This window comes from Phyllobates terribilis, unplaced genomic scaffold, assembly GCF_046119375.1.
Source record: "Phyllobates terribilis strain yellow unplaced genomic scaffold, ASM4611937v1 Scaffold_3__8_contigs__length_932513732, whole genome shotgun sequence".
Classification (NCBI taxonomy): Eukaryota; Metazoa; Chordata; class Amphibia; order Anura; family Dendrobatidae; genus Phyllobates; species Phyllobates terribilis.
In genome coordinates this window covers 587,042,451-587,070,289 of record NW_027362763.1, presented here as the reverse complement: position 1 = coordinate 587,070,289, position 27,839 = coordinate 587,042,451, and the positions used below count along the sequence as shown (strand labels likewise).

At 46.4% G+C, this 27,839-nt stretch overlaps 1 protein-coding gene across 2 annotated transcripts in view; it reads left to right on the top strand.

Moving 5' to 3' along the window:
* Window positions 1-27,839, top strand: part of ARID4B (AT-rich interaction domain 4B) — a 593,887-nt gene that overhangs the window by 186,437 nt on the left and 379,611 nt on the right. For both annotated transcript variants that reach the window (XM_073671468.1, XM_073671469.1), the window contains one exon: window positions 15,500-15,591. In XM_073671468.1, coding sequence (XP_073527569.1) covers window positions 15,500-15,591 — 92 coding nt within the window. The remainder of the gene's footprint in view (window positions 1-15,499; window positions 15,592-27,839) is intronic.

Below are 27,839 nucleotides of genomic sequence, written 5' to 3'. Positions count from 1 at the left end.
TGCCTCCATATATTGATAAGTGTGGAGGCCCAGATTGTCACTCTCCACAAGGAGAAATGTTAACCCTTAAATTCTAGTGTTAAGCCTTTCACCTAGCCAAATCAGATCTCATACTTTGCACTGACGAGGGACAATACCCCGAAATACCATGTCTGCAAATTGAGATTCTGGTTTGGCTTTTATCTTACGGGTATGTTCACACGAGGCGTTTTTTCAACATTTTTTTCCGCAGCAAAACCTGATCTCTTGGCAGGAAAGAAGCTGCTCTTAAAACGCAGGTTTTGGTGCGTTTTTCAGGATCCCAAAGTTCGGCTGTGCTTCCACCACAGAAGCATGAACACAGGTCACCAATGCAAGACATATGTGAAACCATATTAACCAGAATTTCAAATGTAACAGTGGGAGGAGGTGAATTATTCAGGAATATTTTAACTAAGACACTGACAGTTCATTGACTTTGTAGGACACTATTTTCACACTATGGTTTGCCATTGAGTTGCTCAGGCATTATTCAATTTCACACCTCTGTGGGCCACATGTATTGTTAAGTCTCACTCCTAGCTCAACCAATGTCTACATTGTACACATCACTAATTTAACTAAACAGTCCTAATCCAAACTGCCATCTCAGGTGACCAAGACCAGATGGTAATACTCACAAAAATAAATGCGTTTCATATACTGCTGTACTTGCTTTTTTTCACTAAAAATGTAGCAAAACCTGATGGCTATGTTCACACTAGGCGGTTTTTCAGTGTTTTTTCACTGCTCATTACTTTCAATGGGTGAAAAACACTGAAAAAACACTGAAAGAAGTGACATTCGTTATTGTGAAAAAAAAACATGTAACGCACAAAATACTGATGACGCAAAAACCAATGTGTGTGCATGAGATTTCTAAAATCTCCTAGACTTTGCTGGTACTGTAAAACACAGCTGAAAATTTGCATAAAAAAGCATAAAAAACGCCTAGTGTGAACATGGCCTTAGCCTTATGACAAGGCTTGTTAAAGTGTCAATATTGACTTTTAGGATTTCTATTTCCATTAGGTGGCACTAAAGTTCTAGTCCTCTTCCATTCTGAAGAGGAAATATGCATAGCAGTAAAGTAACCTTGTCACTATGTGCACACAACTGTCTGACTGTTTAATTGCTTATTGTTCTGCCTAGGCCCTGATGTTTCAAGGCAGTTGCATTGTTATGATGAAACATGTAGGGATATTTGTGAGGACAGTTAGATTTATTGTAGTTAGTTTAGTGTTTCTATCTAAGGGCTAAGGAAGGGGATCGGTACTATTAAGGGATTGTGAGATTTCCTGTGAGATATGGTGTTTTTTTTCTTTGAAATAAGTGGCCAGATTGTTATCGTTGAGGTTGGTGATCGGGATATTGACTTTAGAACTGAAGAGGGAGTGAAAAGTGTTAGAGTTGTTTTGGATTGATGGATAGTGAGGTGATGAGGGTGGTGAAGTAGACTTGTTTGGAGAGGTGAAGGGTAGAGGTACAAGGGCTTCTCACTAAATTAGAATATCATCAAAAAGTTAATTTATTTTAGTTCTTCAATGCAAAAAGTGAAACTCCTATTTATATAGAGTCATTACAAACAGAGTGATCTATTTCAAGTGTTTATTTCTGTTAATGTTGATGATTATGGCTTACAGCCAATGAAAACACAAAAGTCATTATCTCAGTAAATTAGAATATTTTATAACAGCTTGAAAAATGTGTTTAAAATCCGAAATGTTGGCCTACTGAAATGTATGTTCAGTAAATGCCCTCAATACTTGGTCGGGGCTCCTTTTGCATCAATTACTGCATCAATGCGGCATGGCATGGAGGTGATCAGCCTGTGGCACTGCTGAGGTGTTATGGAAGCCCAGGTTGCTTTGATAGCCGCCTTCAGCTCGTCTGCATTGTTGGGTCTGGTGTCTCTCATCTTCCTGGTGAGTTTGCTGGCCAATCAAGCACAGTGATACTGTTATTTTTAAACCAGGTATTGGTACTTTTGGCAGTGTGGACAGGTGCCAAGTCCTGCTGGAGAATGACATTTCCATCTCTAAAATGCTTGTCGGCAGAGGGAAGCATGAAGTGCTCTAAAATTTCCTGGTAGACGGCTGTGCTGACTGTTTTCTTGATAAAACACAGTGGACCTACACCAGCAGATGACATGGCTCCCCAAACCATCACTGATTGTGGAAACTTCACACTAGACCTCAAGCAGCTTGGATTGTGTGCCTCTCCACTCTTCCTCCAGACTCTGGGACCTTGATTTCCAAATTAAATGCAAAATTTACTTTCATCTGAAAACAACACCTTGGACCATTGAGCAACAGTCCAGGTCTTTTTCTCCTTGGCCCAGGTAAGAGGTGTTGTCTATTGGTCATGAGTGGCTTGACACAAGGAATGCGACACTTGTAGCCCATGTCCTGGATACGTCTGTGTGCGGTGGCTCTTGAAGCAATGATTTCACCAGCAGTCCACTCCTTGTGAATCTCCCCCAAATTTTTGAGTGGCCTTTTCTTAACAATCCTTTCAAGGCTGCGATTATCCCGGTTGCTTGTGCACCTTTTCCTACCACACTTTTTCCTTCAACTCAACTGTCCATTAAGATGTTTGGATACAGCACTCTGTGAACAGCCAGCTTCTTTAGCAATGATCTTTTGTGGCTTACCCTCCTTGTGGAGTGTTTCAGTGACTGCCTTCTAGACATCTGTCAAGTCAGCAGTCTTCCCCATGATTGTGGAGCCTACTGAAACAGGCTAAGGGACCTTTTTAAACACTTAGGAAGCCTTTGCAGGTGTTTTTTGTTAATTATTCTAATTTACTGAGATAATGACTTTTGTGTTTTCATTGGCTGTAAGCCATAATCATCAACATTAACAGAAATAAACACTTGAAATAGATCACTCTGTTTGTAATGACTCTATATAATATGAGTTTCACTTTTTGTATTGAAGAACTGAAATAAATTAACTTTTTTTATGATATTCTAATTTTGTGAGAAGCACCTGTAGGTCATAATGAGCTGAATAAATTGATACCTTGCTATCTGCTGTGACAACACAGCTTCTAATCTTAATTAGCCAGACGTCTGGATTTGTTAGGCCAGGTGAAATACACGATTATGTTTGTGTTGACTTTTGAATTTATGTGTTTTTCGCATTCTCCCATGACAGCACTACCTGAGAGAGGGTATCCACCCACCAAGGACAGGAAACCTACTGAATAAAAGGCGGTACATCTCCTCTGAATCAATTTTGTTTCCTGCCCTTGATGGGAACCTCTCAAGGTGGTACCTTGCGCTTACCTTGCTGAGGGTGTCCAGGACCTGGGATACCCTCGGTCTGGATTATACTGCTGCCTGGAGGTCGGCGGTGAGTAGGCGTGCAGGTGGGGTCCTCTCAGACATGTCCCCAACCTGCACACATCCCGGGTCTGCACGCATTGGGGGGTCTGCTTGCCCACAGTAGCGTGCCGGATTTTCAGCTGAGCCTGCGCTGCTTCAGGCGAGAGGCCTCCGATGGAGTGTCCTGGGACATGCTGCCGGGGGAGCGCACTTGCAAGCTTGGCTTCCGGGTCTGCGCACATGCTGGGCGTATGTCGGGAGTTTTGGGTGCGCCCTGCTGACGTAGCGCGCCGGAATGTCGGGCCGGGACTACGCACGCACAGGGCGCGTGGCAGGAAGTCCGGCGTGCCCTGCTGACGTAGCATGCCGGGCCACTGGAACTGTGCTCGCGCAGGGCACGGGTCAGAAAGTCACGTGCCCTTCTGCCAGAGTGTGCCAGTAGGCGTTAGTAAAAAAAAAAAAAGAAGAAAAAATCATTTTAAGTAATTAAAGCACAGCCGTATCTGCCCGGGGGAGAGACCGGATTGGACATGAATGGCATCCGTCAGCTATTTAAGAGAAGGAGGGCCGCAAGATGGTGATATCTGCAAATTTTCTCCGCCATGGATCAAGAGCCGCAGTCATCTGAGCAGCAGCGGTCAATGTAGCAGCAGCTGCTGCCAAAGCAGCTTCAGCAGCAACAGCAGCGCCGCAATGAGGGCTGCAGTCGGACGAGTGCCAGCAAGACCAGCCAGATGAGCAGGGCAGGTCGAGGGTCCACCACCTCCAGACGGGAGCGATCATGTGAACAGATCCAGCCGCCATCTCCGGTACCCTAGACTGAACAGCAGAGTGGTGAGTGATCTCCGTGAAAGTTCACCATAGTAAATGGGTCCCTTTTTTCTATATATCTCTTCTGCTGCTAGGAAAGCCCGAAAAAGTCTAGCCAAGAGCAATAACAAGGAGTGTGCGCTGTGCGGGGTTAACCTTCCCAGCGCTTACGCTAAGAAGCTTTGCCTGGATTGCATCTATATCAGAGGAAACACCTAATTTTTCTATGGATTTAAAATCTTTAATTCAGACAGAGATTAGGGACTCCCTGAAGACGTTGACTACACGTAAAAAGAGTAGGAAGCTAAGACGTCATACATCAGACTGAGAAGAATCTGTAGTGTTCCAGGACAAGGGGGAGTCTATTTCCTCTCCTACCTGTTCTTCTTCTTCTCCTTCTCCTTCTTCTCCTCCTCCTCTTAAAGCCATCAGAACAACAATGGGCATAGCCGATACCAAGACCCCTAGGACTGTTCAGGACATCATGGTCGGGGGTCTGGATCAGAAGAAGAGGCGCACAAACAGCCTTGGAGCAAGAGGTATTAAGCCTAGTGGAAAAGAAGGTTCTGATAGACACCAATAATCAAACAGGGGAAAAGATTGTATTCCCCAGTTTCTGATAAAGAAACCTGACGGCTCCTTCAAAACCATAATCAACTTTAGGGCGTAAACAACTTTCTAAACTACAGACCCTTCAAAATGGAATCTAGAAGATCAGCCATAAAGGTGTTGTTCCCGGGTTGTTATAGAAGCGTCCTCGACCTGAAGGACGCCTACTACCACGTCCCAATTCATACAGAATACCAGCAATATCTGAGAGTAGCCATGTATATCAACAAGCATGTAAGGCATTTTCAGCTCACAACTCTGCCCTTCTGTCTCTCCATGGCTCCGAGGATTTTTACGAAAATCATTCTGGAGGTCTCGGCACATTTGAGAGAGCAGAATACTCTAATTGTCCCTTACCTGGACGACTTCCTGGTAGTAGGCAGATCAAGAGCGCATTGCGAACTCGCATTGACAAAAGTCAGAGCCAGTACCAATTGGTCAGTCTTGGATGGATACTGAATCTAAAGTCAAAGCTGGAGCCTCAGAAGGTTCAGTCTTTCTTAGGACTTAACTTGGACTCCATCCATGACCCTAAGGAAAGCATTGTCTCTTTTAGGTACAATGACCTCATGTATTCCAGCAGTACAGTGGACTCGGATGCATTCCAGACATCTACAGCAAGAGATCCTAGCAGTGGAGAAACAGTTCAGGGGACACTTGGACAGGAAGATAACACTTTCCAGTTCAACCATCAGCTCAATCAGATGGTGGCTGAATCTGGAGAAGCTGTCACAAGGAGTTCCTTGGTCGTACCAGATCAGGGACATAATCACGATGAACACAAGCGCAGATGGCTGGGGAGCACATCTGAAAGATCGTGCAATACAAGGAGTCTGGTCGGACAGCAAGAATGGTCTCCCCTCCAACATGAAGGAGCTGTTGGCGGTAAAAAATGCAGTGATGAAGTTCAGTTCCCAACTACGAGGACAACACATCCGAATTATGTCGCACAACCGGACGACAGTTGCCTATGTCAATCATCATGTTGGTAACAGAACAGATTATAGAGTTTGCAGAACAACATCAATTTACGCTCTCGGCTCTGCATATAAGAGGCTTAGAAAACAAAAGAGCCAATTTCCTGAGTCGGAATGTACTAAAACAGGGTGAGTAGGAGATGAATCCAACAGTATTCCAGCAAATTGTGGATCTATGGGGTCAACCAGAAATAGATCTTTTTGCAAACAAACGGAACCGAAAGACAAGGGTCTTCTGCTCTTTAAATCCAAAGGAAAGACCCTATGCAATGGATGCACTACAAATTCCCTGGAACTTTGGCCTAGCCTATGCATTCTACATAGCCACTAATGTTGATTACAACGATTTTGAGGAAGATCCGAGAAAAACAGGCGAGCGTAATATAATCGCCCCATTCTGGCCCAAGAGGCTATGGTTCACCTGGATAAGGAGGATGTCCCAATCGGATCATGCGTCTTTCCAGACGCTCCGGATCTCCTCAAGCAGGGCCCAGTCTTCCACCCTCAGAGGTCAGGCCTGCATTTGACGGCCTGGAGTTTGAAAGGTCATTACTAATCCAGGAAGGGTTTTCCACGGGTCTAGTCACTACTCTGCTCAAAAGCAAGAAGCCTGTGACTACTAAAATCTATGGTAGGACTTGGGCAAAATTCCTATCTACATCAGGGCAGCCAGCTAAGGGTAAAATTCCTATTAAAGCTATCCTGGACTTTCTTCAAAGTGGCTTGGATATGGAGTTGGCTACCAGTACATTTAAGGTGCAAGTATCAGCTCTTGGAGTGCTATATAACTATAATTTGGCAGCCGATAGATGGGTCATCAGGTTTATAAAGGCGTGCAATAGATCCAGACCTATTGCTACCCCAAGAATGCCTCCCTGGGATCTAAACCTGGTCCTAGAAGCCCTGACTAAGTCTCCCTTTGAACCCTTAGAAAGCGACAGAAAAAACTCTCACTTTGAAAACCGTTATACTGATAGCGTTAACATCAGCCCGTAGAGTTAGTGACTTACAAGCATTGTCGGTAAATCATCCTTTTACACAGGTCACTAAAGATTGGCTGGGTCTGGTCTTAACGTAACTCTATCTTCCGAAAGTGTCCTCCAAATTCCACAGAACACAGGAGATCATTCTCCCCTCATTCTATCCTAACCCCAAAAAATAGAGTAACACAGAGGCTTCATACTCTAGATGTTAAGCAGGTTTTGATTCAGTATTTGGAGGTAACAAGGCCTTGGAGGAGAAGTGATGCCTTATTTGTCTCCTTCCAGGGAGCTAGAAGGGGGCTTCAAGTTACAAGGGGAATTATAGCTAGATGGATCAGTGACACCATTAGCTTAGCATATTCCTCTAGTAATGTGCCGGTTCCAGAGAACCTGAAGGCCTCCTGGGCTGAAAAGACGGAGGTGTCCATTGACAACATATGTAAGGCAGCAACATGGTCTTCTCCTTCTACCTTCTATAACCATTACCAGCTTGATTTATCTTCATCTGTTGATCTGTCCTGTGGGAGAAAGGTATCACAAACGGTGAGCCTTCCTTAAGGTATCTGTTCTATATAAATCTCAAGTGGTGCTGTCATGGGAGAAGGGGAAAAAAAATCTTAGTTACTTACTGGTAACGGGATTTTACAGAGCCCATGACAGCACCCTTAGGCTACGTGCCCACTATGCGTTTTTCAAGCGTTTTTGCCATGGAATTTCCGCAGCGAAAACGCTTAAACGCTTGGTAATACGTGCCCCATGGTCCCCAATGATAAGTCGCATGTACTGTGCACATGCTGCGGAAATTTCCACTGCGGATTATCATTGCGGAAAAATCCGCAGCATGTCCATTATTTTTGGACATATGAAACGCGACGTAATTGCCGCCATTGACTTTCATTGAATCGCATAATATCCGCATGACTACATGTGCACATGCGGATATTAAGCGATTCAATGTGCGGATGGTACCCGGGAATAGAGAAGAGGAGACTCTCCTCCAGACTCGGGTACCATAGTAACGTTAAAAAAAAAAGAATTTAAAATAAAAAAATAAACATTATACTCACCTTCTGATGGCCCGCGGTCTTCTCTCCGTTGCGTCCTGGCTCCTTGGTGGCTCGCGATGGTGTAAAAAGACCTTCCATGACGTCATTCAGTCATGTGACAAAGATGGGGGAGAGAAAAAGCGCACAGGGGGGAGAGAGACAGAGCACAGGGGGGGAGAGAGCTCAAACAGGACAGCACAGGAAGGAGAGAGACAAGGGGGATAGCACATGGGGTAGACAGGTCAAAGAAGAGCGCACAGATGGGAGAAGTCAGTACATGGGGCAAAGAGAGAGTGGATAGTTGGGTGAGCACATGGGGTGGGGGGGAATTCTCAACACTGCAAAGCCTGCCCCCATTGCGACATTACTGCCTTCCCGATGCGATAGCATCGGGCCTCCATCTAGTCTAATATATACTTACCTTGTAATGTCTTCACCTCCTATTCCTTCCAGATGTGTCCGGATCCCAGAATTCCAAGCGGCGGAAGTTCGCCGACCGCCATATTGGGACACCCAAGTGATGAGTGTCTCAATATGGAAACTGCTGGTGGTACCACCAGTGGAACATCGTCGCAACACACACACACACACATACTGTATACGCCGTGCGCACCACACACATACACACACACACACACATACTGTATACGCCGTCCGCACCACACACACACACTGTATACGCCGTGCGCACCACACACACACTGTATACGCCGTGCGCACCACACACACACTGTATACGCCGTGCGCACCACACACACACTGTATACGCCGTGCGCACCACACACACACTGTATACGCCGTACAGACCACACAAACACTGTATACGCCGTACGCACCACACACACACACTGTATACGCCGTACACACCACACACACACACTGTATACGCCGTACGCACGACACACACACACTGTATACGCCGTACGCACGACACACACACACTGTATACGCCGTACGCACGACACACACACACTGTATACGCCGTACGCACGACAAATACACACACTGTATACGCCGTACGCACCACACACACACTGTATACGCCGTACGCACTACACACACACACACACACACACACACACTGTATACGCCGTATGCACCACACACACACACACTGTATACGCCGTACGCACCACACACACACACTGTATACGCCGTACGCACCACACACACACACACACACACACACTGTATACGCCGTACACACCACACACTGTATACACCTTATGCACCACACACTGTATATGCTGTACGCACCACACACACACTGTATACGCCGTATGCACCACACACACACTGTATACACCTTATGCACCACACACTGTATATGCTGTACGCACCACACACACTCTGTATACGCCGTACGCACCACACACACTCTGTATACGCCGTACGCACACACACGCACTCTGTATACGCCGTACGCACACACACGCACTCTGTATACGCCGTACGCACACACACGCACTCTGTATACGCCGTACGCACACACACGCACTCTGTATACGCCGTACGCACACACACGCACTCTGTATACGCCGTACGCACACACACGCACTCTGTATACGCCGTACGCACACACACGCACTCTGTATACGCCGCACGCACACACACACTCTGTATACGCCGTACGCACACACACACACACACACTCTGTATACGCCATACGCACACACACACACACTGTATATGCCATATGCCCCACACACTGTATACGCCGTACACACCACACACACACTGTATACGCCGTACACACCACACACACACACACACACACACTGTATACGCCATACTCACTACACACACACTGTATACGCCGTACGCACCACACACACACTGTATACGCCATATGCCCCACACACTGTATACGCCGTACTCACTACACACACACTGTATATGCAGTACTCACTATACACACACTGTATACACCGTACGCACCACACACACACACACTGTATACGCCGTACGCACCAAACACACACTGTATACGCTGTACACACCACATACACACTGTATACGCCATACTCACCACACACACACACACACACACACACACACACTGTATATGCCGCATGCACCACCACCACACACACTGTATACGCCGTACGCAACACACACACACACACACACTGTATACACCGTACGCGCCACACACACACACACACACACACACACACACTGTATACGCCGTATGCACCACACACACTACACTGTGTTCCAAATTATTATGCAAATATTTTCTCAGATTTTCCCAAATTACCTATATGAATTGCAGTCATTGTAATTTTCCAGTCAAATAACTATTAGAGTACAATTGAAAGGTTTTTTGTACAAACAGTATATTTTTAAAAAAATAAAAAACTCAAACTGCACTCAAAATGCATGTTCCAAATTATTATGCACAGCAGAGTTTTCAACCTTTTCATTTTAATAAAGAACAAAAAAATGGTCATTTTTTAAATTCTAAGCATTAGCAGGTTATTACAAACTGAAATCAAACAGTTTTCAACTCAAAACTTTATTCTAGGTGATGTTACATTTGCACATAGGACCCCTTGTTCGAAAGGAGCTTCTGAACTCTCTCGTCCATTGAATTTGTCAGGTTTTGGATGGTTTCTGCTTCAATTGTTTTGCATGAGGACAGAATACCCTCCCAGAGCTGTTGCTTAGATGTGAACTGCCTCCCGCCATCATAGACACTCCTTTTGATGATGCTCCAGAGGTTCTCAGTGGGGTTGAGGTCAGGGGAGCATGGGTGCCACACCATAAGTTTGTCCCCTTTTATGCCCATAGCAGCCAGAGATGCAGATGTGTTATGTGCAGCATGAGACGGGGCATTATCATGCATGAAAATGATCTTGCTGCGGAATACACGGTTCTTCTTCTTGAACCATGGCAGGAAGTGCTGTTTGAGAAACTCAACATACATTATGGAGTTCATCTTTACCCCTTCAGGGATCCTAAAAGGGCCGACAATCTCTCTCCCCATGATTCCAGCCCAAAACATTACTCCACCTCCTCCTTGTTAGCTCCATAGCCGTGCTTGCATGGGGTGTCCATCAACCAGCCATCCTCCACTCCATCCATCTGGACCATCGAGATCATTTCATGCATGATAATGCCCCGTCTCATGCATAATAATTTGGAACACAGTGTATATACGCTGTACGCACCACACACACACTGTATACGCCGTGTGCACCACCCCCCCCACACACTGTATACGCCATATGCACCACACACACACACTCTGTATATGCCGTATGCACCACACACACACTCTGTATACGCCATACGCACCACCACACACACACTGTATACGCCGTACGCACCACACACACACTGTATACGCCGTACGCACCACACACACACTGTATACGCCGTACGCACCACTAAACACACTGTATACGCCGTATGCACCACACATACACACTGTATACGCCGTACGCACCACACAAACACACACACACACTGTATACGCCGTATGCACCACACATACACACTGTATACGCCGTATGCACCACACAAACACACTGTATACGCCGTATGCACCACACATACACACTGTATACGCCGTACGCACCACACAAACACACACACACTGTATACGCCGTATGCACCACACATACACACTGTATACGCCGTATGCACCACACAAACACACACACACACACTGTATACGCCGTATGCACCACACATACACACTGTATACGCCGTATGCACCACACATACACACTGTGTACGCCGTACGCACCACACACACACACTGTCTACGCCGTACGCACCACACACACGCGCACACACACACACACACTGTCTACGCCGTACGCAACACACACACACACACACACACACACACTGTCTGCGCCGTACGCACCACACACACACACACACACACACTGTCTACGCCGTACGCACCACACACACACACACACACACTGTCTACTCCGTACGCACCACACACACACTGTATACTCCGTGTGCACCCCCCACACACACACTGTATACGCCGTATGCACCACACACACACACACACTCTGTATATGCCGTATGCACCACACACACACACTCTGTATACGCCATACGCACCACCACACACACACTGTATACGCCGTACGCACCACTAAACACACTGTATACGCCGTACGCACCACACACACACTGTATACGCCGTACGCACCACACACACACTGTCTACGCCGTACGCACCACACACACACACACACACACACACACACTGTCTACGCCGTACGCACCACACACACACACACACACTGTCTGCGCCGTACGCACCACCACACTCTGTCTACGCCGTACGCACCACACACACACTGTATACTCCGTGTGCACCACCCCCCCACACACACTGTATACGCCGTATGCACCACACACACACACTCTGTATATGCCATATGCACCACACACACACACTCTGTATATGCCATACGCACCACCACACACACACTGTATACGCCGTACGCACCACTAAACACACTGTATACGCCGTACGCACCACCACACACGCTGTATACGCCGTATGCACCACCACACACGCTGTATACGCCGTATGCACCACCACACACGCTGTATACGCCGTATGCACCACCACACACGCTGTATACGCCGTATGCACCACCACACACGCTGTATACGCCGTATGCACCACCACACACGCTGTATACGCCGTATGCACCACCACACACGCTGTATACGCCGTATGCACCACCACACACACTGTATACGCCGTACGCACCACCACACACACACTGTATACGCCGTATGCACCACTAAACACACTGTATATGCCGTACGCACCACACACACACACTGTCTGCGCCGTACGCACCACCACACTCTGTCTACGCCGTACGCACCACACACACACTGTATACGCCGTACGCACCACCACACACACTGTCTACGCCGTACGCACCACACACACACACACACACACACTGTATACGCCGTACGCACCACCACACTCTGTCTACGCCGTATGCACCACACACACACTGTATACGCCGTACGCACCACCACACACGCTGTATACGCCGTACGCACCACCACACACGCTGTATACGCCGTACGCACCACCACACACACTCTGCGTGATACCACCAGCGGATCACCGTCGCGAACACTCCGCCACCGGGATCAGCCGAATAATTCACTGACCGCCGCCATCTCTGTACAGGAGGAGCGCATGCGCAGTTTTAATGTGACCGCCACTATCTGCCTGCACAAAGATGACTGCGGTCTGATTTACTGTGCGGGGAGACAGTTCAAACGAGAGAACACATGAGGGAAGAAGACAGCACAGGGGTGGAGAGAGAGAGCAGACAGGGGGGAGAGCACATGGGGTAGACAGGTCAAAGAAGAGATCACAGACGGGAGAAGTCAGCACATGGGGGAAAGAGAGAGTGGATAGGGGGGAGAGAGCTAAAACGGGACAGCACATGAGGGGAGAACGCAGCACAGGAAGGAGAGAGACAGCAGACAAGGGGGAGAGCACATGGGGTACACAGGTCAAAGAAGAGATCACATGAGAGGAGAAGCCAGTAGATTGGGGAGAGAGACAGCACAGGGGGGAGAGAGCGCAAAAGGGACAGCACATGAGGGGAGAACAGCACAGGAAGGAGAGAGACAGCAGACAAGGAGGATAGCACATGGGGTAGACAGGTCAAAGAAGAGAGCACAGACTGGAGAAGTCAGTACATGGGGGAAAGAGAGAGTGGATAGGTGGGTGAGCAGATGGGGGGGGGGATTCTCAACGCTGCAAAGCCTGCCCCCATCGTGACATTACTGCCCTCCCGATTCGATAGCATCGGGCCTCCATCTAGTTTACAATAACCTCCAGAGGCAGATTCTCATGCAGATCAATGTCTGGCCCATAGTCCTGAACAGCTCATTTACATATTAAGAAAAACTTGGATTTCTTAAGAATAAGACATTGAATTGCAGATATCATTATATTCATTTTCCTAGGACCAGCGTACCTATATAGATGGCTTAGGATGGTTGGTCCTACTGACAGATTCCCTTTCTGACCTTTTTTGGCTTTGTCATTAATGGGTTAAAAAGAAAAGATAATTTTTAGTTCTTGGTGTACTGTGTTTCCTTCACAACAAAACATTACATTTAGGCTAAGTGCCCACGATTTTTTTTAAGTGGAACACCAAACTACTGCCAGGCTGATATATACTAGATGTTACCATAATTATCAATGCTAATAGTTTTGTTGCATTTGTAGCATTTTTCTCCCACTTTAATGACCATTGATATTGATCCCTTTCCTGAAGGCATGGAGGGCTGCAGTGCTGTTGATAGGTTCCAATAAGGAGGTCACAATCAACGTACTCTCATACTCCTAATAATGTGAAAATTGCAAGTGGTACAGTACAATAATGCTGACAATTCTGCCCATCCAATGTTCTGGCTTTCGATTACAGGATTGGCAAAACATAGCTATCCAGTTTACAATGTGTGCAGCAGAGCTAAGGAAGAGTATGCCACATCATGCACCAGTGGTGGTGACTTATATCCTCTAAACATTCATGCTTTTATTCTTGTTACTGTTCGGTATTTTAGACTTGTACAGATCAGCTGTACTTTTCACTTTACACTTCTTTGGCCATTTTGGAAGGTATTATAAAAGAATGCTATAAGATAGAGATGAACTATTTTAAGGACGACCTTTTAGAAAGAATTATTGTTTCATACATTCATACATATTTTGTATTTTGTTTTTCGTCAAATTGCAATTCCTTACATCTTGTTAATTATGAGCAATGTATTGATTATATATTTATTACCATGTCGCTAAGCTGTTGAATATCAAGCAATAAATATGTGCCCACGATGCAGAAATGCTGCAGATTTTTTATGCATCTCCCTGGCAGGAAAAACGCATGCGGATTGTACATGCGGATTGTACATGCGGATTGTACATGCGTTTTTCCCTCCAGGGACATGCGGAAGTGAAGCATTCTTCACATGCATTTCCGCATGCGGGTTGACAAGAACTTTCCAAGCGATTTTAGCATCACTTGGAAAGTGCTTGTCAACTTGGTCACACAATATAAATCCATGCAACCGGCATGTATAGTGTGACCAAGTTAATAGTTAAAAAAAAGAATAAAAATGGTAAAAAAAAAACAAAACATTACTCGCCTTCTGATGGCCCGCGGTCGTCTCTCCGCTGCGTCCGGTCTCTTGTACGGCTCGCGGTGGTGTAAAAGGACCTTCCATGACATCATTTAGTCATGTGACAGGTCACGCGACCGCCAGGACGCCATCGTACCGGAGACCGGGGGACATCGAAAGGTGATTAAAAATGTATATTTTTTATTTTAAATTCTTTTTTTTACAGGTACTATGGTACCCGGGTCTGGATGAGAGTCTCCTCTTCTCCAGGCCCGGGTACCATCCGCACATTGAATCGCTTAATATCCGCATGGACACATGTAGTCATGCGGATATTAAGCGTTTCAATGCAAGTCAGTGGCGGCAATTACACTGCGTGTCCACAAAATTAATAGACATGCTGCGTATTTTTCCGCAATGATAATCCGCATGTGGATTATCATTGGGGACCATGGGGCACGTATTACTAAGCGTTTTCGCTGAGGAAATTACGCGGCAAAAACGCTTGAAAAACGCATAGTGGGCACGCAGCCTTACTGAAACTGGTGTAACTGTTCCCTGATAGTATTTTCTTTGTTTCCCCAGACACTAGACCAACTTCCTCTGACCAACCCAGAACATTTTGGAACTCCTGTAATAGGAAAGAAAACAAATCGGGGAAGAAGATCGAATCACATGTGAGTGTATCCTCTGGATTGAAGTGTAACATTTATTCAGTTTTGATTTAGTATTTTAATTCAACAATCATAGAAATTAGATGAAATTTTAAAACTGTCATCTGATTCAACCGCGGGAAGCATGAAGTAGAGCCTGATGGCACAATTCTCTGCTTGATGTGATTCACAGGTCTTTCCCTTGTGTGTCCATAGGGAGAGACCTGTCAGTCATTTGCAGCAGTGCTGGGAAGATCTCAGAGTGTATTATCTCTGAAATGTCAGAGCATTTCAGGAAAAAACATACCTAGCTGTAATCGAGCAGTTAGGCTGTTTCATGCTGTCCATGGTTTAGGCAGCATGAATCAGATGATAGGTTCCCTTTAAATATATTTGATATATTGGAAGAAAATTGGACATTTCCCTGATAGATCCAGTAGGAAAAAAAGCGCTATAACAAATCCAATAAAGATAAGAAAAAGTCAGCTCACACTTGTGGAGTCCGGAGCACGGATAAACAGCCGAGCCGCAGGAAAAGCAATTAATTCAGGGAATAATCCAGCTTCCAATATTCCATTAAAAATTTAAACATTTTATTCAGGTTAGTTAAAATCCAAAAATTATTGTCAGCATAAAGTCACAACCCCCGCCAGAGGTAACTAGGACAGACGCGCTTCAGACCCTCTAGTCTTTAATTATTGCTAATACCAAATCTAAGTCTGAATAGTGACATGTATGTATTATTAGAAAGATGATCACGTACATCTTGAAGTAGTTTTGAAATCCAGCAGGTCACATACACATGTAAATGCTGCAGATCTTAGATTGAGAAAGGTCCCATCTATGAGTCAAACCTTGCTTTATATATGTGACCTATTACAGTTATGTGGCTAAAAAAAAAGGATAAATTCTGAACCTTTCCTGAACACAGTTGTTGACAAATTGAATAATAAACTACAGAAAAATGGATGCTAATGTGAAGATTTCATTCAGACGTCTGTTTTTCGCATATGTGTTTTTCATGGCTAGAACATGTACCCATTGAAAGACTATAGTTCTATTCACATATCTGTGCTTTTTTTCAGATCATGTGTGTCAAAAGAAAATCTACAGATATGGAGTTAAAGGGGATGTGTCACCATAAAGAATACATTTAACTAAGCAGCAAAGGTGGAAATAAATTGTTTTGTAATTTACAGTTATTAAAAATGATGCTCCCATGCAAAAAATAACAAGCTTTTATCTGCTTACGTATGCTCCCTGGCGCCCCCTGGCATTATTCCGTTCTCCCAGTGGCCGATCAGCTGGCCGAGCATACACAGTTCCTGTCATGAGTTCCCCCCAACTCCCCACTCCCCGTGTGCACAATGTATTAACCCTGCACTCACACAGGTCTGACAGCGAGGGAAGGGCACAGATTGCTGAGAAGCACAGGAAGCATCTCACTGATTCTTCCCCCTGCGCTCACACAGGTTTGATATCTGAGTACGATCGTTCTGCTTCCTATGTGAATGGTCCGAGCTGTGTGAGCGCGATTGCAGACACTCTTTCCACGCTCATGTGAAGCAGAACGATCTCACCCAGAGGTTAGACCTGTGTGAACACAGGGGGAAGAATCACTGACACCCTTCCTGTGCTTCTCAGCAATCTGCTCCATGCGCTGTCAGAGCTGTGTGAGTGCGGGGAGCATACGTTGTGCACACTGGGCGTGGGGAGTTGGGGGGACCTCTTATGAGGACAGGAACTGTGCATGCTCGGCCAGCTGATCGGCCACTGGGAGAACAGAATGGAATAACGCCAAGGGGCATACTTTAACAAATGAAAACTTATTTTTTGAATGGAGCATAATTTATAATAACTGTAAATTACCAAAACCATTTATTTCCAATTTTATGCTTGGTTAAAAGTATTCTTTATGGTGACACAACCCCATAAATCTACAGGGTAATAGTGTTCTAAAGCTGTCCGGCTGCTGCAATGAAAGCGCATCTGCCTGGAGGGAACTTTATTCCTCCCGGCAGCCTCTGGCTTTTAGACATAGTGTTGTGCCACCACAGCTTCTGTCACAGCTCAGTATACAGCGATCGTCTTTCAATCAATGTGCCAGGACGTGCTTACAGCCATCGATCACTATTCTGAGTAGTGACTGAAGCCACATTGGACGTTCTTCTATGGGTAAAAGCCGGAGGCTGACGGGAGGAATAAAGTTCATTACCTCCCAATAGCTGGGCTTTCAGTGTAGAGTCTGGGCAGCTTTAGAATGCTATTAACTTGCAGAATAACCTCATATGTGCAGATTAATATTGTTTTGTGAAATGACAGGTTCCCTTTAAGGTCAATCTTAGTTGTATATCCAAATATAGCTTCTAATGATGGTTGCAAGCACCAAGTTTTGTCATGTATAGTGATCCCTGAAGTCACAATGGTCCAAATTACAATATTTTCAGTATACATTGGTCTTTCCTCAGACATTGTGATTTTAAACCACATTTAACCAGCATTGTCAATTCGCAGTATGAACAATGCCTTGAAAAAGTATTCATACCCCGTGAACTTTTCCACATTTTTTCACATTACACCCATAAACTTAATTACATGATATTTTGGATTTTATGTGATATACCAACACAAAGTAGCAAGTATTTGTGAAGTGTAATGGAAATACTTTATAGGACCACCTTTGCTGCAATTACTGCTGCTAATCTTTTGGGGTATGTCTCTACCAGCTTTGCACATCTGGAGGCTGAAATTTTTGCCCATTCTTCTTTGCAAACTACTTCTAGCTCAGTGAGATTGGTTGGAGAACGTCCATGAACAGCAATTTTCAAGTTTTGCCACCAATTTTCAATGGAATTTAGGTCTGGACTGTGACTGGGCCATTCAGATACTTGAGTGTGCTTTGATCTAAACTGTTTCATTGTAGCTCCTGCAGTTTGTTCAGCGTCGTTGCTGAACCTACACCCGTCTCAAGTCTTTTCTAGCCTCTAACAGGTTTGACTGCAGGATTGCCCTATATTTAGCTCCATTCATATTACCATCAACTCTGACCAGCTTCCCAGTCCCTGGAGAAAAGCATCACTACAGTATGATGTAGCCACCACCATGTTTGGTGGGGATGATGTGTTCTCGGTCATGTGCAGTGTTAGTTTTCCGCTACACATAGCTTTTTGCATTTAGTTCACAAAGTTTTATTTTGGTCTCATCTGAACAGAGCACTTTTTTCCACATGCTAGCTGTGTCTCATACATGGCTTTTTGCAAACAAGATTCTATGGCTTGCTTTCAAAACTCGCTTTCTTCTTGCCAGTGTTCATAAAGTCCAGCCAGATTTATGATGCCTACTACTTATATTTGTCATGTGGACAGATTCTCCCATCTGTAGCTCCTCCAGAGTGACCATGGGCCTCCTTGCTTGGGATATCGGTTTAGGTGGACGGCCATGTCTTAGTAGGTTTGTAGTTGTGCCGTACTCCTTCCATTTTTGGATGATGGATTGAACAGTGCTTTGTGAGATGTGCAGAGCTTAAGCTATTTTTTATGACCTAATCCTGCTTTACTCTACTCCACAACTTTATCCCTGACAAGTCTGGTGTGTTCCTTGGTTTTCATTATGCTGTTTGATTTCTAATGTTCTCAAACAAACCTCTGAGGCTTTCATAGAACAGCTGCAGCTATACTGATGATACATTACACACAGGTGGACTCAATTTACTAATTGTGTGACTTCTGGATGCAATTGGTCACTCAATTTTATGTAGGGGTATCAGACTACAGGGGGCTGAATCTAACTGCACCCCACAATTTTAAGATTGGTATTTTTAAACTATTTAGAAAACTATGTATCATTTCCTTTATACTTCACAAATACTTGCTGCTTTGTGTTGATATATCACATAAAACCCTAAAAAAATACAATTATGTTTGTGGGTGTAACATGAAAAAATGTGGATAGTTCAAAGGGTATGAATACTTTTTCAAGGCACTGTATCATTAGCTAGAATGTCTATCCAATCTGCATTTACATTTCTGTAGTGAAACTCCTGCATGACTGACATGCATGCACTTGTCTGGTAGTGCCTAAATAGTGCACAGTACCAAATGTAATATCCTGCTCTTTTTCCTGTGCCTGGTTGAGCTGCTCATTTTGACACCAGGTGAGGACTGCTCTGTGTTATTTTTCTGTTATACTGGTTTCATGTTCAGGACCCTGCAGACACTTCCGGGTCCCGGACACTGAAAGCTTCACTGATCCTGAGAATAAAGGGGCTGTAACCATGTTTGTGCTCCTAGTTTGATTGGAGATGCACTTCATCGGGAAACTGGAGACATTCTATACCAGGGATGTCAAACTCAAATACACAGAAGGCCAAAATTAAAAACTTGGATAGTCGAGTGCCATCCTTGATATGTATTAAAGAAATGTCTACAATTGAGGACATTTTTATCCTTCTCATCGAATATAACAATGAACCTTTTCATATGGAGACAAAATTAAAGGGTTTGTCCCACAAAGTACATTTTAATTAATATATATTAGAATAAAATACATTTCACAATTGGATGTGTTAATAATGTTCCTGTCCTGAGATAATCTTATAAATGTGCCCCTGTGCAATGAATGTGTACAACCGTGCAGGAACATGGTCGGATATACTCCAACTCCTGGGCAGGGAAGCAAAAGAGCGTTTCATAGTGTCTTATGTTATATTCTTTGGTTCCAGCCAGGGGCGTACCACAAATAGTGGCAGACCCCGTGGCCACTATGGGGACCTTGAACTGGGGGGGGGGGGGGTCCGGTGTCAGAGTTTCCTCACTAGAGCGGTGTGTGAAGGGAGCAGAAGGAGGAGCGTCATTGTGACAGGCAGCTGAGAGATAGCCAGAGCTGAGCCACAAGAGGGTGGGACTCCAGCATCCAATCCCCACTGAGCCCGCTCTCCTGCAGTATGAGAAGAGCAGCGCAGCGTTGGGTGAGTGTGCCTAACCCTGTGATAGTGAAGTGTCTTGATGGTGTCCTGACAGACTCCAGTCCAGACTTGCAGCAGCATTGTCAGTGAGTCAGCTGGTGTGCTCACTGACAGTATGAGCCAAACTATCAGCACAACAGCCCGCTCACCGAGAATGCCGTTATGTCCTGACCCACATTGTAACAGTCATTGGCAGGGTGTTGGAGGGGAGATATGTTTCACTGAGGCTATTAGCTTCAGTGATGTGAAACCTGAAAGTTGCGCTTACATGTTAGGTGCAGAGAGGGTTAATGAGCTAGGTTTACAAGGGCATATTTTATAGGTGGATGGCTAAGTGCAGGGCGGGAGGCCATCCACCATATCTCCACTCCAGGGAGTGGTCTGGGCTTTAAATAGCCAGCCTTTACACTCTGGTGTGTTCAGTGTCTGGAGAAACCTGCTCCAGAGAGGAGCTTGCATGTGTGGTGCTGAACCGTGTGTGCCTAACCCTGAGCGGCCGGCCCCCAGCCAATATACGGACTATGCTGCACCTTTGTATTTTGTTATGCCAAATGGGCATATATATGGGTATATATACTGGTGCTTCTCACAAAATTAAAATATCATAAAAAAGTTTGAGGGGCACATATACTGTTCTTGCACAGGGGCTTCTCTTCCGTCTGCCACTGATGGTGTATATATAAATTGTAAGGTTACAGCTGGACAGGTTGTAGACTGGAGGTATGTGTCCCCGAGGTACCAAGCCTTCGGGTAATGTAGGACCCGGAGAAGCAGGCTTCAGCACACACAGTACTGAGAGGTAGTTAATGGGCCCGGATCATAGGGCTGGGTTTTACGAGCAGCTGAAAGAGCTGGGTGGGATCGGCTGCTCACTTACCTCCAGTCCAAGTCTTCAAATGTCTTGATTTAAGGCAGCTGGGTCTGTCCCAGTCTGTCTGTGTGCAAGGTGACCAGACCTTGCATGTGCTGCTCAGACTCTGCTGGAGGCAGGGAAAGGCACTTTATTTAAATGGCTGAGGCCGTGCTGTATATGGACTTATTTTGAGTTGCTGTAATGCACACGCCCGGGCTGAACGGCGTGTGCGTGTATATGTAGTGATTCCACTGGACCGTGCCGGAGAGTGAATGCCTAGAGGGGCGTAACTAAGTATTCACCCGATCCGACCAGGGTCGCACGACGGCATACGACGCCAGTGCACCAAGGAGGAACCGAGCAGAGGGACCAGGTGCTACTCCAGGACAGACCCCGGACACGGCTGTTGACCCACACCGGGGAATACAGGAACAGACAGGTTAGGCTGGCACACAGACTGGTGGGTATAGGCAGGCACGACTGGTATGCAGGCAGGCGGGTATGCAGGCAGGGGGGTACAGGCAAGCACGGCTAGAGTGCAGACAGGGAGGCACTAGCAGGTTGGAACACAGGCGGGATAGGACCCAGTACACACTGGGACTCGGGAACAGAACCACAGATGTGGCGGACAAACACAGCAGAGTGAGGCCGCCTGGAGCGGCGAGCGAGAGTAGAGCAGGACGAGGCCGCCTGGAGCGGCGAGCGAGAGTAGAGCAGGACGAGGCCGCCTGGAGCGGCGAGCGAGAGAAGAGCAGGACGAGGCCGCCTGGAGCGGCGAGCGAGAGTAGAGCAGGACGAGGCCGCCTGGAGCGGCGAGCGAGAGTAGAGCAGGACGAGGCCGCCTGGAGCGGCGAGCGAGAGTAGAGCAGGACGAGGCCGCCTGGAGCGGCGAGCGAGAGTAGAGCAGGACGAGGCCGCCTGGAGCGGCGAGCGAGAGTAGAGCAGGACGAGGCCGCCTGGAGCGGCGAGCGAGAGTAGAGCAGGACGAGGCCGCCTGGAGCGGCGAGCGAGAGTAGAGCAGGACGAGGCCGCCTGGAGCGGCGAGCGAGAGTAGAGCAGGACGAGGCCGCCTGGAGCGGCGAGCGAGAGTAGAGCAGGACGAGGCCGCCTGGAGCGGCGAGCAAAGGGTCAGAGCAGGACGAGGCCGCCTGGAGCGGCGAGCAAAGGGTCAGAGCAGGACGAGGCCGCCTGGAGCGGCGAGCAAAGGGTCAGAGCAGGACGAGGCCGCCTGGAGCGGCGAGCAAAGGGTCAGAGCAGGACGAGGCCGCCTGGAGCGGCGAGCAAAGGGTCAGAGCAGGACGAGGCCGCCTGGAGCGGCGAGCAAAGGGTCAGAGCAGGACGAGGCCGCCTGGAGCGGCGAGCAAAGGGTCAGAGCAGGACGAGGCCGCCTGGAGCGGCGAGCAAAGGGTCAGAGCAGGACGAGGCCGCCTGGAGCGGCGAGCAAAGGGTCAGAGCAGGACGAGGCCGCCTGGAGCGGCGAGCAAAGGGTCAGAGCAGGACGAGGCCGCCTGGAGCGGCGAGCAAAGGGTCAGAGCAGGACGAGGCCGCCTGGAGCGGCGAGCAAAGGGTCAGAGCAGGACGAGGCCGCCTGGAGCGGCGAGCAAAGGGTCAGAGCAGGACGAGGCCGCCTGGAGCGGCGAGCAAAGGGTCAGAGCAGGACGAGGCCGCCTGGAGCGGCGAGCAAAGGGTCAGAGCAGGACGAGGCCGCCTGGAGCGGCGAGCAAAGGGTCAGAGCAGGACGAGGCCGCCTGGAGCGGCGAGCAAAGGGTCAGAGCAGGACGAGGCCGCCTGGAGCGGCGAGCAAAGGGTCAGAGCAGGACGAGGCCGCCTGGAGCGGCGAGCAAAGGGTCAGAGCGGAGCGAGGCCGCCGGAGCGGCGAGCAAAGGGTCAGAGCGGGGCGAGACTGCCGGAGCGGCGAGCAAAGGGTCAGAGCGGGGCGAGACTGCCGGAGCGGCGAGCAAAGGGTCAGAGCGGGGCGAGAACCGCCGGAGCGGTGAGCAAGGCAGGGCAGGCGGGACAGGGCTCTGTTCACACGGAACAGACAGGAAGGGAAAGGCAGAACCAGATACCCACAGGGTACTTGCAGTGAAGTAGCGAGTGGACCACAAACTCACAAATGGAAGTACAGTGACCACGAACAGGAGTTAGGTACGAGTTCAGACTCTGCAGAAAAAGGAAAGGTACGGACATAGAGACAAACAGGAAACAGGCTAGAAGAGTATTCAGACAAGAACAGACACAGTAGCAAGATACAGGAGCGGGTCTAGGTATGTAGCCCCTAGAAGGCGGAAGGAAAAGGCTAGGAGCATGTTCAGACAGGCCTGGAAATACAGCCTCCAGGAAAGGCAGGCAAGCAAACACGGAAAGGGACCTGGCACATTCAGAGTAAAAGAGCACACTGAATGAAACACAATGCTCAGGCAGGGTTTCCTGGGAGGAGCTGGGTTAAATACCAGGTGACAGACAGCAATAGGCTGAGGACGCACAAGGGGTGTGCCCGCAGCAGGTATAAGAAACGGGAAGTGATCGGGCGCCGCCCTTAAGCAGCAGAAACAGAGGAAAGCAAACAGCATGGAGGGAAGCCAGGCTAGCAGACTGGACTGGAGATCAAGTGCGCACCCTTGCACAGTGGGAGATGGACCACTATGCAAGGACGCCTCCAGGTATGTTACAGTTTGGTTCTGTTACTTCTTTTTTGTGCTGGAAAAAGGCTGCTGTTGTTTGCTTCATGAGCGGTTTATGCTGTCAAAATAAACCAGCCTGAATACTCTAATGAAAGCGCTTCCTGTGCCTTCCTCAACCGCAGCTGAGCGAGTAACAAACCCTACAATATATACATATAAATATACTCATTTGCTATATATAGTTTTCCTTACATCCTATTCATATATCTATAAAGGGTAATGTAAGGAACATGTAACAACTTTATTACCACTGTGAATGTGATGTGAGGGCGCTTATCAGTGCTGCTTTCCACAGATGAGGACACAGGACAGTGCTCTGTCATTTCCAGTGCGGGAGTTACGACAGAGGTCAGGCAGATAGCTTAAATGTTTTTTAATTTTGGGGTCGGATAACTTCTTTACTGACCAGGCCAAATTTTTGAAAAAAAACTATTTTTTAGGGGCCACATCACATTTGAAGTGACTTTATGGGGCCTATGTGACAGAAAAGTGACCCCATTTTGGAAACGAGACCCCTCAAGTAATGTATCTAGATGTGTGCTCAACACCTTAAACACCCTGGTGGTTCACAGAAGTTTATATAATAGAGCCGTAAAAATAAAAAAATCAAATTTTTTTCCACAAAAAATGTACTTTTAGCCTCAATTTTTTTATTTTCACAAGGGTAACAGGAAAAAATTAACCCCAAAATGTGTTGGCCAATTTCTCGTGACTACATCGATACCCCATATATGGAGGAAAACTATTGTTTGGGTGCATAGCAGGGCTTGGAAAGAAAGGAGTGATGTTTTGGAATGCAGACTTTAATGGAAAGGTCTTTTGGCTTCATGTCGCGTTTGGAGAGTCTCCGATGTGCCTAAACAGTGGAGACTCCCCACAAGTTACACCATTTTGGAAACTACACACTCAAGGATTTTATCCAGAGGTATAGTGAGCATTTTGAACTCACAGGTACTACACAGAATTTGATAACATTAGGTCGTCGTATTGAAAACTTTAATTTTTTTCACGAAAATTTTGTTTTATCCCCAAATTTATAATAGAAGAAAATGGATCCCTTAATTTATGTAATGTAAATGTAATTTTTGTATTTGCTGCAAATTTGTCAGTTACACAAGGGTTAATAGATTAACTTGGACCCCATAATTTATTGCGCAATTTCTCCCGAGCGCGGTGATGTCCCATATATCGTCAGGAATTACTGTTAAGCCACACGTCAGGGCTGAGACGGAGGGAGCATTTATTTGGCTTTTGGAGCACAGATTTTGCTAGAATAGTTCATGGGCAACATTTGCAGAGCTCCTAAGGTGCCAGAACAGCAGAAAACAAAACAAAACTGACCCCATTGTAGAAATTGCACCTCTCAATGAATTAATCTAAGGTTGCAGTGACTATTTTGTAACATGCACACCAGGCTTTTTTTCTGGAAAATTGCAAATATGCCAGTTTAGTGCCCATACACATTGTGCCCAGCCAATGAGGCTCAGAAGGAGGGGGGGACATTTGGATTTGGGAGCACAGAATTCACTGGATTTTATTTGAAAGGTGGGAGTCGTCGCTTTTCCAGAGACCTTGTTCTATCAGTAACGTAGGAACCTTCTTCTATTGTTTCAGTGACATACGTGAGTGGCGGCTGGTTTTGTGCGGTTCGGAATAAATTTGGGGGTTTTTTTGGTGACATTTTGGGGTACATATTTTTCGATCGCTTCCAGAATAAGGCTAGATCACCTTCTTGTGCTCTACGCTGAGCACTTACAACACGGTTTCCGATTAGAATCCCACAAAAATGTGATTTAGACAAACTCCCAACGGAACCACTCACCATAAGACAGATGGAGACACTTTTGAGTCCATTTGGCGTCTGCTCCAGTGGTATCCATCTTTTTAGTCATGCACAGATCTGTGATGCACCCACACTAGTGAGGCCTAAAATGATGGGACACAGCCAGAACACAGACCAGTCCAAAGTGACTACATCTACCTCATAAGTGAATGGTTCCATTGGGGGTTTGGTCTGAATCGCGGTTCTGGGGAATTTACATGGAAACCGTGACGTAAGCGCTCAGAGGTGAGCGCAGGATAAATGTGAGCCACGCCTTATTCCAATTTTTGAGAGGAAGAATGAACAAATAGACAGCAGTACAAGAATAGTTTTTATTCTTTAGCAGTTTACCGTGCGGTATAAGTGATGGGGCGGATTTGTTCTTCGGGCCGGTGCGATTGCAGTGATACCAGATTTATATATATTTTTTTAAGGTTTTGCTGCTATTACACAGTAAAAATGGTTTCTTGTAAAAAGTAGTAGTAGTCTCATTCTGAGAGCTGTAACTGTTATTAACTGCTACAAACACTAAGGAAAGATAGGAAAACTGTCCCTACAATAGGACTAAGCTGATTCCCTACGATGCAGCGGGGGGGACCTGTTCCTTGTGAACTGACCCGCCTAAGTCCTCGGCTAGTCTGAACGCAGACCTATAGATATAAGGGAGGGGTCCCTACAAGAACTAAGGACTGGGATATAGTTGGACACCTCCTAGCAGAAATTGTAGCAGAGCAAAGACAAACAAACAAACAGAAATACTAGTGGTCAAAAGACCAAGCAAACTACAGAGTAAGGTACAAGGCACCTGGCTAGCTTAAGAGTAAATGAAACACTGAAGTCCAGCAAGGCCAGAAGGGCGGAGCTGGATTATATAGGCAGAAAGTCATGTGACCAACAAAATAGAAAAAGAACTAACAGGAGGGTTCTAACAGTACCCCCTCTTCTATGAGGATCCTCCGGATCCTCCAGGCCCAGGTCTATCAGGAATCCTCTGTGAAACGCTCTGATAAGTCTAGGAGCAGAGACATCATCCGCCTTTACCCAGGAGTTATCCTCGGGACCGAAACCTTTCCAAGCGACGAGATACTGCAATCTCCCTCTATGCCATCTAGAATTAAGAATGCGAGAAATTTCATATTCACCGTCTTCCACCACGGGAGGAACAGAGACAGTAGCATCCCTATCCGAAACCTCAGCTTTTTTCAGTAAGGAAACATGAAACACCGGATTAATCTTCCAGGAGGTGGGAACCTCCAACCTAACAGCAGATTGGTTAACTACCTGAAGTACCTTAAACGGCCCTACAAATTTCGGGCCCAATTTCTTAGAAGGAATCCTCAACTGCAGATTCTTAGAGGACCACCAAACCATGTCACCAATCGTAAACAAAACCTCTTGACGTTTCCTGTCAAAGTACCTCTTAGATTTTTTGTTAGCCTCTTGAAGGTTACAACGTACAGTACAGACCAAAAGTTTGGACACACCTTCTCATTTAAAGATTTTTCTGACTATGAAAATTGTACATTCACACTGAAGGCATCAAAACTATGAATTAACACATGTGGAATTATATACTTAACAAAAAAGTGTGAAACAACTGAAAATATGTCTTATATTCTAGGTTCTTCAAAGTAGTCACCTTTTGCTTTGATGACTGCTTTGCACACTCTTGGCATTCTCTTGATGAGCTTCAAGAGGTAGTCACCGGAAATGGTTTTCACTTCACAGGTGTGCCCTGTCAGGTTTAATAAGTGGGATTTCTTGCCTTATAAATAGGGTTGGGACCATCAGTTGTGTTGTGCAGAAGTCTGGTGGAAACACAGCTGATAATCCTACTGAATAGACTGTTATAATTTGTATTATGGCAAGAAAAAAGCAGCTAAGTAAAGAAAAACGAGTGGTCATCATTAATTTAAGAAATGAAGGTCAGTCAGTGTGAAAAATTGGGAA